The sequence below is a fragment of the Saimiri boliviensis genome, chromosome 14 (assembly GCF_048565385.1).
Source record: "Saimiri boliviensis isolate mSaiBol1 chromosome 14, mSaiBol1.pri, whole genome shotgun sequence".
Lineage (NCBI taxonomy): Eukaryota > Metazoa > Chordata > Mammalia > Primates > Cebidae > Saimiri > Saimiri boliviensis.
In genome coordinates this window covers 73,643,848-73,660,006 of record NC_133462.1, presented here as the reverse complement: position 1 = coordinate 73,660,006, position 16,159 = coordinate 73,643,848, and the positions used below count along the sequence as shown (strand labels likewise).

Below are 16,159 nucleotides of genomic sequence, written 5' to 3'. Positions count from 1 at the left end.
AAAAGCCCAATGTATCAAACTTACCAACTTAGTTAAATAAAGCGTGAATGAACAGATAAGAAGGATTGCGTTTTCCAAAGGTGTGACGCTTGCTGGCTCTTCGGCAACCATCTCTAGTTGCTTGTTTGCTTCAACAGCATACATAGGAGGGTCTTCTGTTGTAACTGGCCCTAGAACTGGGAGGAAAAAGATATTTTGTGATTTAGAATAAGAATTATTTCTCATTTAAAAAAAATACTTATTGAGTATCAACTAAATGTTAGGCACTGTGCCTGGAAAGTAAACTTTCCCATCTCTCACCTGATGTTTCCCGGGTACTATGGTCAAATACTCTTTGTGTCAGTCTGTCCTTGACTATTACACACTTCAATGTCTGTACTGTCTCCTATAAGATTATGGTAAAAACATACCTGGACCCCTTCACTATATTTTAAGAAGTTTTATTTACCATGTCCAGATAGCAAATCAAAAAAAAAAAAAAAAAAAAAAAAAAAAGAACTGCATTGCACTGTACTCTATTTGGAAAGAGAGGGGGTAAAGTAGAAGGAAAAGAGAATTTGTGAGTTTTAGAGCAGTGATTCTCCAACCACTGCTAATTTGCATCAGGTCAGTCTTTCCTGGAGGGATAATCAATCAGTATTTTGTTAAACACAGACTGCTGGTCCCACCCCCAGAGTTTCTGATGCTGTTGGTCTGGTTGAAAACTACTGTTTCAGAGCATAAGGCCTTTGAAGAATAATATTTTAGATTGAAATAATTTACACAAGATAGTGACAGCCAAACACTGGTTTGTAGGTTAGTTACAGTCTCTGGTGTCTTTCCTATTTTTGATCTCCATCTGTCTTAACGCCTGCTTTTCTCTCAGTTAGCTCTGGGATCCACTTTTCCTTTGAGTGCAGCATGTCTCTAGCTACTACCTCTGACAATGAATCTCCTAGAAGGCCTTCTTTATGATGTCACCACTTCGTAGAAAAAAATTAGCAAGCTTTACCTGGGTCCAAGTCTTTCTCAGTATTTGGCTTCGGTGACACTTCTGAGGCATGAGTGTTCCTCATCACAGTTTGGTCTAAGTGGGCGGGCTCTTCAGGAACCTGCACATTCAATTCTGCTGTGTTCTCTTGTGACACATTATCTTCATGCGGTGGTTGCATCTCTACAGGTGAGAAGAATGCATTGGGCTAGCACAGCTTGATAACACTGTGTATTTGGCTAATCCCACTGACCGTACCAGCTCCAGGGCACCTCAACATTGCCCTCCATGCACAGGCATCCCATGGAGCACAACTGGGCAGGGAAATAAGAGTTTCAGTTTCTTTTATTCCATTTAAAGGATGACTAATCTACATAATAAAATCTACAGAGGAGTATTTCATAAATAAATATATTTATGGTAGGGACTTCAGTAACATCTTTCCTTGGCAAACTAACCTATGCCCACACAAATAAATGTGCAAAAGAGAATTCCACTTAAGAGCAGAAATGTAAAACATCTCTTCTGCAGAGAAGTAACATGAACTCTTGCATGCACCAGCATGCTTTTTCTCACAGAACTAGTGCAGACAGGGACATTCCACGGCAGGGCAGCTTGCTGAAATGTCTTTGGAATACTTTCAAAGTACCTCTAAGAGTCAAAGAAAGTGAACTCATCTCCTTCCCTAAAAGGCTCAGGGGACAGTCCAATGTGATCCACAGCAAAGGTGAATTTCTTTGTAGCCTCCTATTTTACCCTGAAAATTCACCTGAATTTTGCATTCTCATCCAAAATATATGTTTTAATTAAATGCAAAAAGAGTTCTCCTCCCCCAACTCTCAGGAAAAATTAGCACTTGGGGGAAATACATTTGCCTTTGGCTTTCTGTCCCCCTGGTACTCTTGATTCAGATGCATCTGTCTGAAAAGCCTGGATACACCAGGTGCGGTAGCTCACACCCGTAATCTCAGTAATCAGAGATGCCAAAGTAGGAGGGTCAATTGAGGCCAAAAGGGCAAGATTGGCCTGGGTAACATATCGAGACCCTGTCTCTACAATAAATAAAAAATTAGTTGGGTACAGTGATGCATGCCTGTAGTTCTAGCCGCTTAGGAGGCTGAGGTGGGAGGTTCACTTGAGCCTAGGAGTTGGAAGCAGCAATGAGCTATGATCATGCCACTGCACTCCAGCCTGGGTGACAGAGTGATATTCCGTCTCAAGGAAAAAAAAGAAAGAGAAAGAGGAAGGAAGGGAGGGTGGCCAGGAAAAGGGAAAGAAAAGAAAGAGAAAAACCTGGATACAGAGAATAGAACAAGGAACTAGAAATCAGAACACTTATGTCAAGATACTGGCTCGGAATCAATTCAACTGAATGGTTTCCCTGCATCAAGTGCTGCATTAGAAGGCTTCCCATCCCTGTCCCAACCTTGATGAATGTGAATGCCAAGAACCTTAGGGTCCAGGAGGGTTTAACTGGAGTAAGTGCTTCCAAAAAACAGGAAGAACAAGCCATCCACAAAAGAGAAAACTGGAGAGAACAAAGGAATTCAGACAAGGCATTGATCTAAAAGTTATACCAGTCAATCCATGGTTAGAAAGCAGTTATCTTATGGTTGAAAAACTGTGTTCAATAAAATCCTTTCATAATTTTACATGACATCTGTATTTTGTACATTACTTTCTGGTTTATATCTTTCTCTTTAGCTTTCTATAAAGTTTCCTTTTGAAAATGCTAACCAGTCTCAACTATTCCAAGGGAAACAGCAAGAAAACCTCCTCCATGCTCCAGCCTAAAAGAAAGCAGGAAGGAATATGTGGGCCTCTCTATGTTGTCCCTCCTTTAGGCACACTGGAAACTCAACAGAGCTTTACAAGTAAGATACAAGGCACCTCAGTGAACCCTGCTCCACCTACTTCTCCAGCCCAATTCTACAAGGCCATAGGTATCTCACCTTCCATTGTTCCACCCAAGCCTTCGTCTAGAGGTGGTGCCATAACCAGTATGGCTGTCTCCTCTGCTGTGGAGTGCTTGTACCTGACAAAATAGATGAGGTCTTGAATGTCATCAAGTACTGCAGCCTCTTCAAATACGTTATTTTCCTTCATTCCAAGATCTCTATTTTCAGCCACACGAGTATCAAGCATTTTTTCTGCTATGCTTAGAATTTGTGACTCAGAAGCACGGAAGACCTTATCTAGAACCTTTTCCACATTATAGGGCAGGCTCTCCTGCTGTGCTGACTTCAGTTTTGATGACATTTCTTGCAGCAAGGATTCCAGCTCATGGACATTAAAGTACTTCTGGAACCGCTGCAAAGACTGCTGTTCTTTAAAGAAGCTGCTTATGATAGGCAAGTTCTCCCACTTGTCACTGTACTCTGGCTCTACAGTTGTATGGGGAGTCCAATGGAACAAGTCATCTTCAAGGTCTGCAGCAGCAGACCCCTGGCTTTCTGTGCCCATGTGTTTCTCTGTGTTCTCATGGTCCTCCTTTGAGAGTTCTCCCTCAGGCTTCTCTGCAAGCCCTGAGGTCTTCAGATGTTCCTCAGGGTTGTCGTTCTTCAGATAATCAGAATCTTTATTCTGGAACACTTCACCTAACTCTGGAGTCTGAGTTTTCATGCTGTCAGAAAAGTCACTTCCTTCAGATGGTCTGTGTGCCTTCTCATCTACTGGAGGGCGTTCTTTTTCCACCATCGTATATGGTTCCCTGCCTCCTGTCTTGACTCCTTTGGCTGCAGTCTCACGTTTTTTTTCACTATCCAAAATATTACTAGTTTCTTGCTTGCTTTCTTCAATTTCGGGATCAGGATTAGTGGTCCCTAAAACTGCTCTTTCAGGGACTTGCAGATTAACATCAAACTGCCTGCCCTGAATTCCAGGGTTTTCTTCTTTAGACCATTTTGCACTTACAGCATTTTCATCCTCCAGTAGTTCTTCAGGGGGATAATCATCCTCTTCTGCTTCTGAAAGGAGAGCTGGTTCTCCTGTGCTGTCAGATTCATCTGTCTGACCTACTTCCTGGGCACCCTGCATTGCCTTGTGATGAAAAACCTCTTCATCCGAGGAGTCCTCTTTGGCTTCGCCCTCAGAGAGCCTTATCTTCTCACTTATTTGCTTATTGACTGTGGCAGCCACATCTCTTTCTTGTTGCCAAGAAAGATTTCTTCCCAGGATGGGAGCCTTTTCTTCCAGTTCTCTGGGCAAACCAATCTCATCTGGAGAGGAGAATTTAGGTTGGTTTTGAGTTTTAAGAACTAGTTCCTCTTTAAATTCTTCACGCTGATGCTCCACTGGAAGTGTGTGTGGTTTGGCTCCATTTACTGAAGCGTCTCCCTCCACACTGTCTCTGGATGCATTAGGGTGGTTATCTCCCGTGACTGGTGCAGTACCCAAGGATTCCTGTTGAATCCTTCTGTCATTCATCCCGTTCCCTGCAGCTTTCTGTGCAGATTCACTCTCTGAGCCACCTTCCAAAATCTGCTCTCCAGGCTTTTCTTCGCGGGGCATTCCTTTTGAGATATGAATAGCTGCTCCTTTTAGGTCGTTTTCTTTATCATCGAAGGCTGATTTTAATGTGTCTTTGCCCTTTTCACCAGCTGGCATAGAGTTGAGGTTATTGCTGTGAGTAAAGCTGTACACAGTCATCCCTTCTTGCTTTTCATCCTCTAATTCTGTCTCATCTTGTATCAGGCCCTTCTTGGATTCCTGAACTTCCCACCCCTTTCCTTTAATGTGATGCTCTGTGTTTACTTCTGGGCCTTTGTCATTATTTGTTTTAGGGATGTCTGCAATCAAAAGACCGTCATCTACATTGTCAGGGTCACTATAATCTGCTGTGGACTGTGGTTTCCCCCGTTTGCTCTCTGGGACTAATGCATCATCATCTTTTTCTTCCTCTGAATTAGAGCTCTCTAAATCCAGTGTATCTGTTTTTTCTTCACCTCCTGTGACAAGAGAAAAGATAGTATCCCCCCAGGTTGTTAGTATATTTTTGTCGTCATTTTTGATGCCAAGGTGCACAGTTAGCTCAAGCTTATCCTCTTCATTTGAATTCTGCTCTTTATCTGTTGAATATTTCTCAACTCCAGACTTTGCTGGAGTTTTGATATCTTCCCCATCTGTAAAGGTGAGTAATGGCAGCTTATCAAAGTCTTGGTTCTCCTCATCTTCCTTCCCAACTGCATAATACTCAGCATCCAAATCCTCATCAAAATCATCTTCTAATGAAGTAACAAGTCTGGTTGTCTCATCATCAGACACAAGTGCATCAGCTGTTGAACCAAATTTGGTTTTCAAGTCTAGAGTCATTTCTTTTTTCAAAAGTTTATAGGCATCAATCTTATCCTGTTCATTTGAGACCTGAGAACTATTGCTGGTTTTGTTGTTTTCACTTTCTGGCACTTTTAGTTTATCTTGCAGCATTTCTTCAAAAGCTTCAAATGGAGGCTGCTCTCCCTGAGCATGATCTGCTTGGCTGTTTGTATGAGGGTGGTGCTTCTGAGCTGTAAACTGTTCCTGAAGATCCTTTGCCTTTTCTGAGACTACTCTGTCATTTTCCTCTGAGTTGGCTTCTACTGGTTCAAGCTCAGGTTCCCTTTCCTTAGATAATTCAGGTTTTTTTTCCACATCCTGTGACATTTTTTCTATAGCTTTCTCAGAATCTCTAGTTGCAGAATTGTACAGTTCCAAGAACCCTAAAAGTTCTTCTACATTATAATTATCAAATTCATCTCTTCCTCCATCAAAACAAACAAAATCCGTCTCCTGCAGAAAAAAAAAATTAGTGTGTCACTAATCAAGTGTCACAAGAGCAACCTCTTATCCATGTTAATGACTGAGATAATCCCAAATGCACGTTTGGCTCTAAAGGAGCTTTTGTGCCAATGTTGGACACCTGTTCTTGGGCAGTGGGTGGATAGGAGGCTGGAACCCACTTTCCCATCTGAGTAATACTCCTGGCTTCCCTTCCTTCTCTCTTCCCCGGGGGAGGAATGATTCATGTGGTTGGTGAGTTTGCGAGTTTGCTCAGTCCCATTCCTGTTTTCTGTTTGGGACCTGCTGGAGAGAAAACACACATTCTGTTCCTCCATGCTGTCGGTTTTACAGGGACAGTCCCCCTTGGGGAGACCCCTAGTTGGGTAGCTCTGTTTGTGACTGGGTAAGTCCATCTTAATTTAGACTGTAATGTTAGAAAGCCCATTATTTCTGCATACTCCAAACAGCTTTATCAGTAAATAACGGGGTCATTTTGATCTTCTATGTGCCCAACTTCTGGGTCTCTCAATTTGTTTTGAGCACAGGTGGGGAAAGGGAGGTGTCATTTACTGGGTTCCCCAACTCCCAACATCTATGCCTGATGTTCTGGGAATTCACCTCATAATAACCCATCTGGAAGGAGCTCAAAGAACATCAGCTTCTCTATATTGTGCCCTATATGCCATATTTCTCTGCTCATCCAGTCAGAAACAGGCAGAATCACCTGGCTGTTAGGCTCCTAGTCTACAGGGATCTGGGGATCATATTTTCCTTGGATTGAGAAAGATAAATCAGCCTCAGAAGGAACTTACTGAGATAGAGGTGCAGGAGATGTAAAAATGTAAGAGAACAAATAATGGTGTAAAGGGGGCTCCCCATTTTGTTACTGCCACAATAACAACTTGAAAACAGGATTCAGTAAGGTAGGTACCTAACTCCAAATAAGGGTTCTAGGCAGTCACTAAGATCTGCTCTCAGGATTATCACTAAATTTATATTTTTCCTTTCCTCCACCAGTAAGTAAATTGACATACAAGGAGCCATAAAACATGGAAAAGTTAAAAAACTATCAAAGATAATTTTCTTCCCCTAACTAAACATTCACAGTCTTCTGGGGGAGACCTGTCTAGTATACTAGAGATGAATGATTTCCCTCTTTCCATCAGGCCGACTTCTGAGCCAATTGTTTTTAATATCAAGGGAATCATGCTATGGGAACTGCAATTACTATACAGAATCCAAAACAGGTCAGGTCTCTGTGACCAATGAATTGCTGTCTCATACTCATATCCTGAGCAGTCTCTTCATCAGGAGTGAAGCCAAACAGGCAATAGAACTGACTATGTAACCCCTGAGGGCATCGAGAAATGTTAAGCATAGTGATAGCTCTGTGACTTCATTCTGCCAACCTCATCTAAGAATTGCCCTAGCCCAGCAGCTTGCATGCTCTGCAGTAACCCCAAAGAGCTATTCAGACTTCTGAATGAAGACAGGCATCAATTACTATAAATTCTAAAACTCAGAAAATAATCAGATGGGGCCAGGCACAGTGTTATAGATACATTATGCAGCCCATAATCCTAGCACTTTGGGAGGCCAAGGCAGGTGGATCACTTGAGGTCAGGAGTTCGAGACCAGCCTGGCCAACACGGTGAAACCACATCTCTACTAAAAATACAAAAAATTCACTGGGTGTGGTGGCAGGCCTGTAATCCCAGCTGCTCGGAGGCTGAGGTAGGAGAATTACTTGAACCTTGAAGGCAGAGGCTGCAGTGAGCTGAGACTGCACCACTGTACTCCAGCCTGGGCAGCAAGTGAGACTCCATCTCAAAAAAATAATAATCAGATGGAATGTGGATTCTAGAAAACAAAATCCTTTTAGTACAAAACCATTGTGTACCATAGATAAATGCTTTATGGAATGTGTAGTCAGTGCTTTAGAGATCTGAGACTGGACCTTACCTGAAACTCTCAGGTTCCCTTTCCCAAATCTATAGCCGTAATTCCTTAAATCACTAAAGAGTCAATAATAAGAAAACCTCTGTAAGTTTGCATTTCTGGCTCAGTATAAAATTAGAGCTTGATTAATTTAACCTGATTTCTATATCCTTAACATGTCTAACAGCTATCCAATAAACAGTTTTCAAATTGGAATACAGCTTCTCCTTTTGCTCATAAAATGAAGTTATTTACCTTCTAACATTAATAAGTAAATATAAAACTATTGAATTCTTAGTTTTTCACATACAAAGCAGCAAAGAAAAGCCTTGTATAAAAGTACACCGACTTATTTAAGAACATCTATTTCAATATATTAGATAACTATCAGATTATGATAAAATCTCATTTAAATTCTTTGGAAATTTTTCTTTCTTTCTAGGTAGTCACTTATAAGTCAACTTATAACTGAGAACAAGGCAGAAACCACAACTTACATCTGTTGGAACTTGTAGCTCTTCTTTGGTATATTCATGAACTACCTGGATTAAATCTTTTGGAAAATATCCAAAAAGGCGCCCAACCTATACAAAAGAATGGGCAAAAGGGACAAATATCAATCAAATTCTGTATCAAAAATATAAACAAGAGACTTCTTAGTAGTGTAGAAAATATACAACTATATAGGTAAGTAGATATAACTAAGAGAGGTACATAGTTCCTGTTATAATTACACCAAGATTATTACTTATTACTCTGAAAATTTAAGTACAGAAAATTGTTAAGCAAATGTTTCTAAAACTGTGGAATTTTTTAAATTACATTCAGCTTAATTCTAAATGCAGGACATGTAAAGTTAGTGTTTAGAAGTAGATAAAAGATCTGTGTAAGGGAATATTATTGTATATTTTATATGATTAAAACTATGCATAGCAAAGCTAGTTATAAACACAATTCCAAATAACCTCTAGCAAAAATGTAGCTGCACATTTCATAGCACTGGTCATAATCCAGGATTTATAAGTATTTCTTAAACAATAAACAACAGCCATGTCATAAGTAAAAAGAATACAAAGTTTCTAAAACACGTGACAACTACAACAAAAGGCAAATACAGCTGACCCTTAAACAATACAGGTGTTAGGAGCATAGTCAAAAATCTGCATATAACTTCTGACTCCATAAAAACTTAACTACGAATAGCCTACTATTGACTAGAAGCCTTACCAATAACATAAACGGTCAATTAAGACATATTTCACATGTTATAGGTATATGTTTTATTCTTACAGTAGAGTAAGCTAGAGAAAAGAAAAGGTTATTAGGGCCAGGCATCGTGGATCATGCCTGTGATCACACTGGGCAGAGGCAGGAAGATCACTTAAGTTCAGGAGTTCCAGACCAGCCTGGTGACATAGTGAGACCTTGTCTCTACAAAAAAATTTTTTAAAAAACTAGCTGAGCACAGTGCCATGCACCTGTAGTCCCAACTACTGGGGAGGCTGAGGTGGGAGGATGACTTGAACCCAGGAGATTCAGGCTACAGTGAGGCTTTAGTGAGCCATGATGGCACCACTGCATTCAAACTTGGGTGATAAAGTATTAAGAAAATCAAAAGAAATAGAAAACATATTTAATATTCATCATTAAGTGGAAGTGGATAATCATCCTCATCATCTTCATACTGGGTAGGCTGAAGCAGAGGAAGAAGAGGAGGGGTTGGTCCTGCTGTTTTAGCAGTAGCAGAGGCAGAGGAGGTAGAAGAGGAGGCACACACACTTGATGTAACTTTATGGAAATACAATGTAATTTCTGTCTAGCTTCTTTTGCTTTTTCATTTCTCTAAAAATGTTTCTGTATGATACCAATTCTTCTTCTACTGTTTGCTTTATTTTCAGTATCCATATCAGACATTGATCCATGTTATAACAGAAGTTAATAGCAGTCTTTAATAACTGAAACCCTTCCATCAGACTGTCTGATACTGACTTGTTTACTGGCCTTTATGTCTTCTTCCTCACTGTCTGGCACTAGTTTTGAAGCACCCATTTCCATCAAGTTGTCTCCTGTTAATTCCTCTGGTGTGTCTATTAGCTCTTTAATTTCTCCAAGATCCATTATCTTGAAAATCTTCATCCTCACCTTTTTTGCCATATCCACAATCTGTTCCATGATTTCCTTGACTGACCGTATCATAAATCCTGTGAAATCAAGCACAACATCTGGATACAGTTTTCTCCAGCAGTAATTTATTTTTTAGGGCTTGATGGCTTTCACAGTCTTTTCTATAACAATGATGGCATCTTCAATGATATAATCCTACCAGAATTTCATGATGTTCTTTCTATTAGCATTCTCTTCCATAGTGTTGACAATCCTTCCCACAAAGTATGGTGTGTAATGAGCCTTAAAGTTCCTCATGACCTCCTAATCTAAAGGCTGAATTAGAGATGCTGTGTTTAGGGCAAGTAGACCACTTCAACTCCTTTGGTATTGAACTCACAAAGTTGTGGATGGCTGGGGGCATTGTCCGATATCAAAAGAACTTTAAAAAGCAGTTCCTTACTGGCAAGTTACTTCCTAACTTCAGGGACAAAGCATTGATGGAATCAATCCAGAAAAAGGGTTCTCATTGTCCAGACCTTCTTCTTGTATATCCAAAAGACTGGCAGCTGGTATCCAATTTTCCCTTCCAGACTCAGGGGTTAGCAGATTTACAGATAAAGGCAGAAGCCAGTCCTGATCATAAACCCGACTGAATTTGCATGAAACAATGGAGTTGGCTTATCCCTTCTTCTTTTAAATCCTGGTGCTCACTTGTTTTCCTTATTAACAAATGTCCTTTATGGCATTTTCCCCCCCAAAATAGGGTACTTCTGTCAACATTAAAAACCTGTTTAGGCATATAGCCGCTCTCCTAAATGATTTTCTTAATGGTGTCTAGGAACTATTCCACTGCCTCCTGGTTGGCAGAAGCTGCTTCTGCTGTTGGTTTGACTTTCTTTAAGCCAAACTGCTTGCTAAAATTATCAAACCATCCTTTGCTGTCATTAAATTCTCCAGTGTTAGATCCTTTACTTTCCTTTTGCTTTAAGTTGTTATACAGTGACTTTGCTTTGACTTAAATCACATTAGGATCTATAGGTATGCTTTTCTAACAGCAAGCCTATAACCACATAAAAGTTATATTTTTAATAGTACCTAAAATGCTATTTTGCAAAACAAAAAGTGTAAGATCTTCATGACTGCTGGCATAGCTGCAATAACAGCTTCAAGGATTTCCTTTTCTTTTTTTTTTTATAATGGTCCTTATGCTAGATTTGTTAATCTTGCAACCACAGCTGCAAACCTCAATCCACGGCACCTATTAAGCAATTCAACTTTTTCTTGTAATGTCATTACTTTTCTCTGCTACTTGAGAGTACTTCCAACATCACTAGTGACACTCTGTATGGGTCTCAGAGTGTTATTCAAGGTTTACAGTATTGCAGTAAACACAAAAAGTACATGAGAACCACAAGAGATCACTTTTTAAGCACTATACAATTTATTGGAGAGATGAATTGCTCACGTGGAATAATTAGTGTCACATGGCATTTTAAGTGGATACTCACAATACTTGAGCTCACCAGAATAGCAAGAGTATGTGGTTATGAAATATTACAGTAAAGCATGTAGTACAATTAATTTATGCAATTACAATTTAGTATTTTATCTTTACGTTTTACATTTTTCTTGACTGCAAAAGGTGCCATGTAAGACCTGAGTTTGTGTGTGCACGTTTTGATAAATTTTAACTTTTTATATAGATTTGTGTATGTTTTATGATAGTAAAGAATACACTAGGATCTACATATATTTTATATATTAATAACATACCTATTTCTTAATTCTTTCAATATTTCTAGGCTATGCAGTCAGAGAGTTTTTTTCAAATTATCACAAACCTCCATGAAAATTTATAATACATTTATTGAAAGAAATCTGCATATAAGTGGACCCACAGAGTTCAAACCTGTGTTGCCCTAGGATCAGCCGTATTCGCTGACATGATGTGTTATACTGTCATTTTCCAAAATGGCATTACAGGTGTCTGGAGACAAAATTACAGTGTAACACACACTAATCTGCACACCAAGCTTTCATTTCATGCAAACCAAAATCTCTATAGAAAATAATTCCATTCATTTTTAGCACTAGTGGCTAAGGTATGTAAAATGTGCCCTCTTGAGAAACACACAGTCTTTTACTAGCCACTGTCCGAAAGGAAGAGGTAGATCTCCCAATCATTAAGTGAGGAGGCTGGCATGTAAATCAAATGCACAAAAAGAAAAAAAGGCCACCTTATCGCTAATTCATAAAACACTTCTATTGATGAGTGTTCTTGTTCTATCTGAAAACTATGTGGAAGCCAGTATTAGTAGTAAAATACTGCCATGAAGATTAGATAAGGGCAATTAAACTTTGTGTTATTGGCAGATCGAGTCTAAAATGCTAAGAAACAAAAAAGACTGCAGAATGAAAACTAAGAAACAGAAACAAGAATCATTTTGGAAGCTGAAGAAAGAGTTTTTAATTTCTTAAGAAGAAGGTTCATCAAACTAGAGGGGAGACTATTTTACTAAGGGAGAACCCGGAGAAAGGAAGCAGATCAGCGGTATCTAGAGAAAGGAAAACACGATACATTTACCTTCCTCAATCTTTGTCAATTGAGACCACAGATGGCATCTCATTTCTTATCATTTGACAAAAAAAAAAAAAACAAAAAAAAAATGTTGCAGAATTGTAGGCCCACACATGACAAGAAGTAATCTTTCTTCTGCCAAGGTACTGTTGATTTCATTTGTGGGGGGTGGGGGTAAGTAGAGTATTGCCTTAAGAGAACAAATTCTGGATAAGTTAATATCAGGATAAATATAAATAAATGTCATTGCCCCATAAGGAAATACTAAAAAGGAAGACAGATAAGGCATGAGCCCTTCCATTAAAGAGCTCTTGACTTTATGTGAGCTAAGACAGTACACAAATTAACTGCCATACAAAGCAGAAAAGCAAATGCCACATGAACAGTGCAAACAGAGTGCCACCCAAACAATCATCAGGCAGCAAAGATCCCTTCTGGGTGGGTGCTGAAGGCAGTGTTCCTTAAGAAGGCAGGATGAGAGCTGCGACCCAGAAAGACTGACAGAACATCCAGAGCTGAATACGTTTATAAGAAAAACTGCAGTGGGAGGAAAATGTTAAGTCAAGTTCATTCATCCAAATGCTCAAAGATGAGGAATGGCAAAAAAAAAAAAAACCTTAACTGTTCTAGGAAAAACTCAGCCTAGATACATGAAAAAACATTTCCAAGAGTAAAGACTACCAACAAATCTCCTTAGGCAGACTTGAAAGAAAGAGAATGGATTTGTCTTGGTATGGAGTGAGTCACTTGGGATGCTCTCTAAATAAGATGAACCTGAACAGTTGTTGTTTCCCAAGATTATTCCCTGGGAACCTGGAATGCCAACAAAATGAGTCTGTTTTCCCAAGGGGATTTCAAGCCTATTTTCTGTTTGTTTGTTTGTTTGTTTGGTGTTTTATTGAGAGTGACAACTTTCACAGTTGGGATGGGTATTTCTCTAAGTTGGGACAATCCTAAAGACATCGAGGACCCTTACTACTTGAAGTAAAGACACCATCCACACATCACGCTGTCTAAAAAGAAAAGGATAATAACGCATAAAACAAGCCTCTCAACCAGAGGTCACTCCCAGTGAATCTCATTAAAACACCAAAGCGTGATGCAGTCATTGATTGCCATGATATCAGGGCACCCATAAAATCAGCTGGGAACAGAGCCCCTGGGGTAACCTCCAGACCCAGTGTCTGAAAAGCAGGACAAGGATGACCCCAAAGCTGCAAACAAAAAAACACACCAGAAAGCACACAGGAAACACACATTTTGCTTTTTTACAGACTAATAATAACACAGATGATTAGGGAACTATTCCCAAGACTGTCACTTTTTCATAAATATTAATATAAACAAAGAAATCACATAAAATCAACTTTTTAAAAAACCTTTTGAGATGGAGTCTTGCTCTGTCACCAGGTTGGAGTGCAGTGGCTTGATCTTGGTTCACTGCAATCTCCACCTCCCAGGTTCAAGTGATTCTCCTGCCTCAGCCTCCCAGGTAACAGGGACTACAGGCACGTACCACCACACCTGGCTAAGTTTTTGTATTTTAGTAGAGATGGGTTTCCCCATGTTGACCAGAATGGTCTCAATCTCCTGACCTTGTAATCCTCCCACCTTGGCCTCCCAGAGTGATGGGATTACAGGCATGAGCCACTGCGCCTGGCCAAAATCAACTTTAAACTTGCATGTTTAAAGTTTAAATGTTAAACACTCTCTCACACATACTTTACAGGAATAAGTGTAATTCCCATGAATCCTTCCTTTTTAAAGCAATGAAGTAAAGAGTATTTCGGCTCTTACCATTTCAACTTCTAATATGTATGCAGCATCCTAGAGGTTGACACTGAGGGGAACTTGCTAGAATCAGTTCTATTTCAGAAAGCTCTGCTGAGCCCCTACTATGTGCAGACCCAAGGCCACTGGGGACACAGGGCCAACTTTTTACACAGTCTGGCAGAGAGGACAGGTTAATTCCATCAAAGGTCTCAAAAAAACACAGTCATTTAAATACACAGTGCTAAACAAGCTAATAAAAATTAAGTAAATAAAGTATGTCAAAATTTTACTTACACTTCCCGCCCAAACTTCAGGTGATCCTCTTGCCAGTTTATAGTAGACGTATACAGGGTCACCTTTTTTAAAATTCACAAAACGACAATCTGGGCCTGTGAAGTCTTCTAGAGCTTCACCCTGGTACATTAACACTGCATAAAAAGAGAGAGGAAAAAATAGCCAGATTATCAAGATTCAATGTTCACAGTCCATATTGATTTATCAGGAAATATAAGAATCCCAATATAAATAACAACCAAGTTTTTCCAGTACTCCGGAATTTCTTTTATTTGCTCAAAGTATCTTAAATCCTTAGAGCTTTACTGCTATAAATCATATCTTCTGCAAGTAGACAGAGGAAAGGAAAACCTTCTCTATTTTTCTCTACAGACAATACTGAGAAACAAAAAGCAATGTGTCAACTACCACACATGGCTTTTCTTAGCCAAGTGAAAATCTTGATTCCCTCTCTAACTTTCCAGTTCCTCAATCTTTTCCGTTTCATATTCATAAAAAGCTTCCTTTTGCAAATTGGTAAGCGCAAGCCCAGATGGTGACTAGCTTAAGCATGGCTATGTGAAGAGGTAATAGGGAACCAGAGTACCCAGGAACTTCCAAGAGGCCAATTAACTTGAACTAACCATTAAAATGCTCTACCTTCAAGTGGCTGTAACAGCTACTATGTAGCAGTAAACACTGTCAATTTCACTGGCAGCCAAGTTTTTCTCTCTGTACAGTGTCTGGATAGATAAATGGAAAAGGATATCTATCACACCCTACTATAGATTCAATTACATCACAAGACAATATTTTCTTAAAGTAAATAATGTTGACTGCATCTAACATTAAGAAAGTTTCAAAACAACAAAAAAAATACCCTTATGTATATGTTTCTATAAACAAAATCAAAAGTCGACATCTCATGTGGCCAGGACTAAGCAAACTATGAGAATAGGTCAGTAATTCCCTTCATGCTTAAAATGCACGCTTAAATCATGCTTGATCTAGAAACTGTAAAGCAGTACTTTTCTTTCTGTGGCCACATAAACAGTTTCCCATGTAAGACAAAATGGACAACAACTATATTTAAATAGCAGAGACAATGAAGGAAAATGGAAATAAGACTTTTTCCAAAAGCCAATTTGCAATAAAATATATTTAAAACGTGTCTTTAAATGGCTATACAAACATATAGATTTGGAGGGAGTTGTTTTTTGAAGCTAGACTCTGATTATTTTCCAACATGTCAACTTTGTAGTTCAGACATTATTGAGTGAGAGGCCAGGTTTAAGGTGACGGAAAATTTAAGATTGGGAATAAGATCAAAATTGGAAATGGCAGTGTTTTTTTTGCTCTCCCTTAGAATAGATCATAGAGGATTTATAATAACATATCAGAGGCCAGCATAAAAGTGGAACAGCTATTTGAAAAGCACACAAGGACACGGTACACACTCATATTACAAAACACTTCATACAACACAACACAGACCCATCCAGAGGTTGCTCCTGTTGATGCCTGTTATATTTGGTTTCCTCTGCTTGAACACACACCATTTCTCAAGTTCTGTTACAACTGTGAGCTCTTCTAACATCAGGCCTCAGTACTGAAGAAGCATCAGTGATGTAACGATTCTCCAGGTAACCTGTTTTGATGAACCCAGGCAGGGCCACGCTTGCAAGCAAAGAATACCAACTATCTTGCCATCGCCAACAGCAAATGGATAACAGCCAGGTTTTGCTCCAAGAAAACTAAAGGAA

At 39.4% G+C, this 16,159-nt stretch overlaps 1 protein-coding gene across 3 annotated transcripts in view; it reads right to left on the bottom strand.

The window, feature by feature from the left end:
- The window catches only part of MIA3 (MIA SH3 domain ER export factor 3), a 72,027-nt gene that overhangs the window by 36,050 nt on the left and 19,818 nt on the right, over window positions 1-16,159 (bottom strand). For all 3 annotated transcript variants that reach the window (XM_074385230.1, XM_074385228.1, XM_074385229.1), the window contains 5 exons: window positions 14,418-14,551; window positions 8,164-8,250; window positions 2,923-5,737; window positions 992-1,153; window positions 25-176 (listed from right to left, as the gene is read on the bottom strand). In XM_074385230.1, coding sequence (XP_074241331.1) covers window positions 25-176; window positions 992-1,153; window positions 2,923-5,737; window positions 8,164-8,250; window positions 14,418-14,546 — 3,345 coding nt within the window. In that variant the 5' untranslated portion in view covers window positions 14,547-14,551. The remainder of the gene's footprint in view (window positions 1-24; window positions 177-991; window positions 1,154-2,922; window positions 5,738-8,163; window positions 8,251-14,417; window positions 14,552-16,159) is intronic.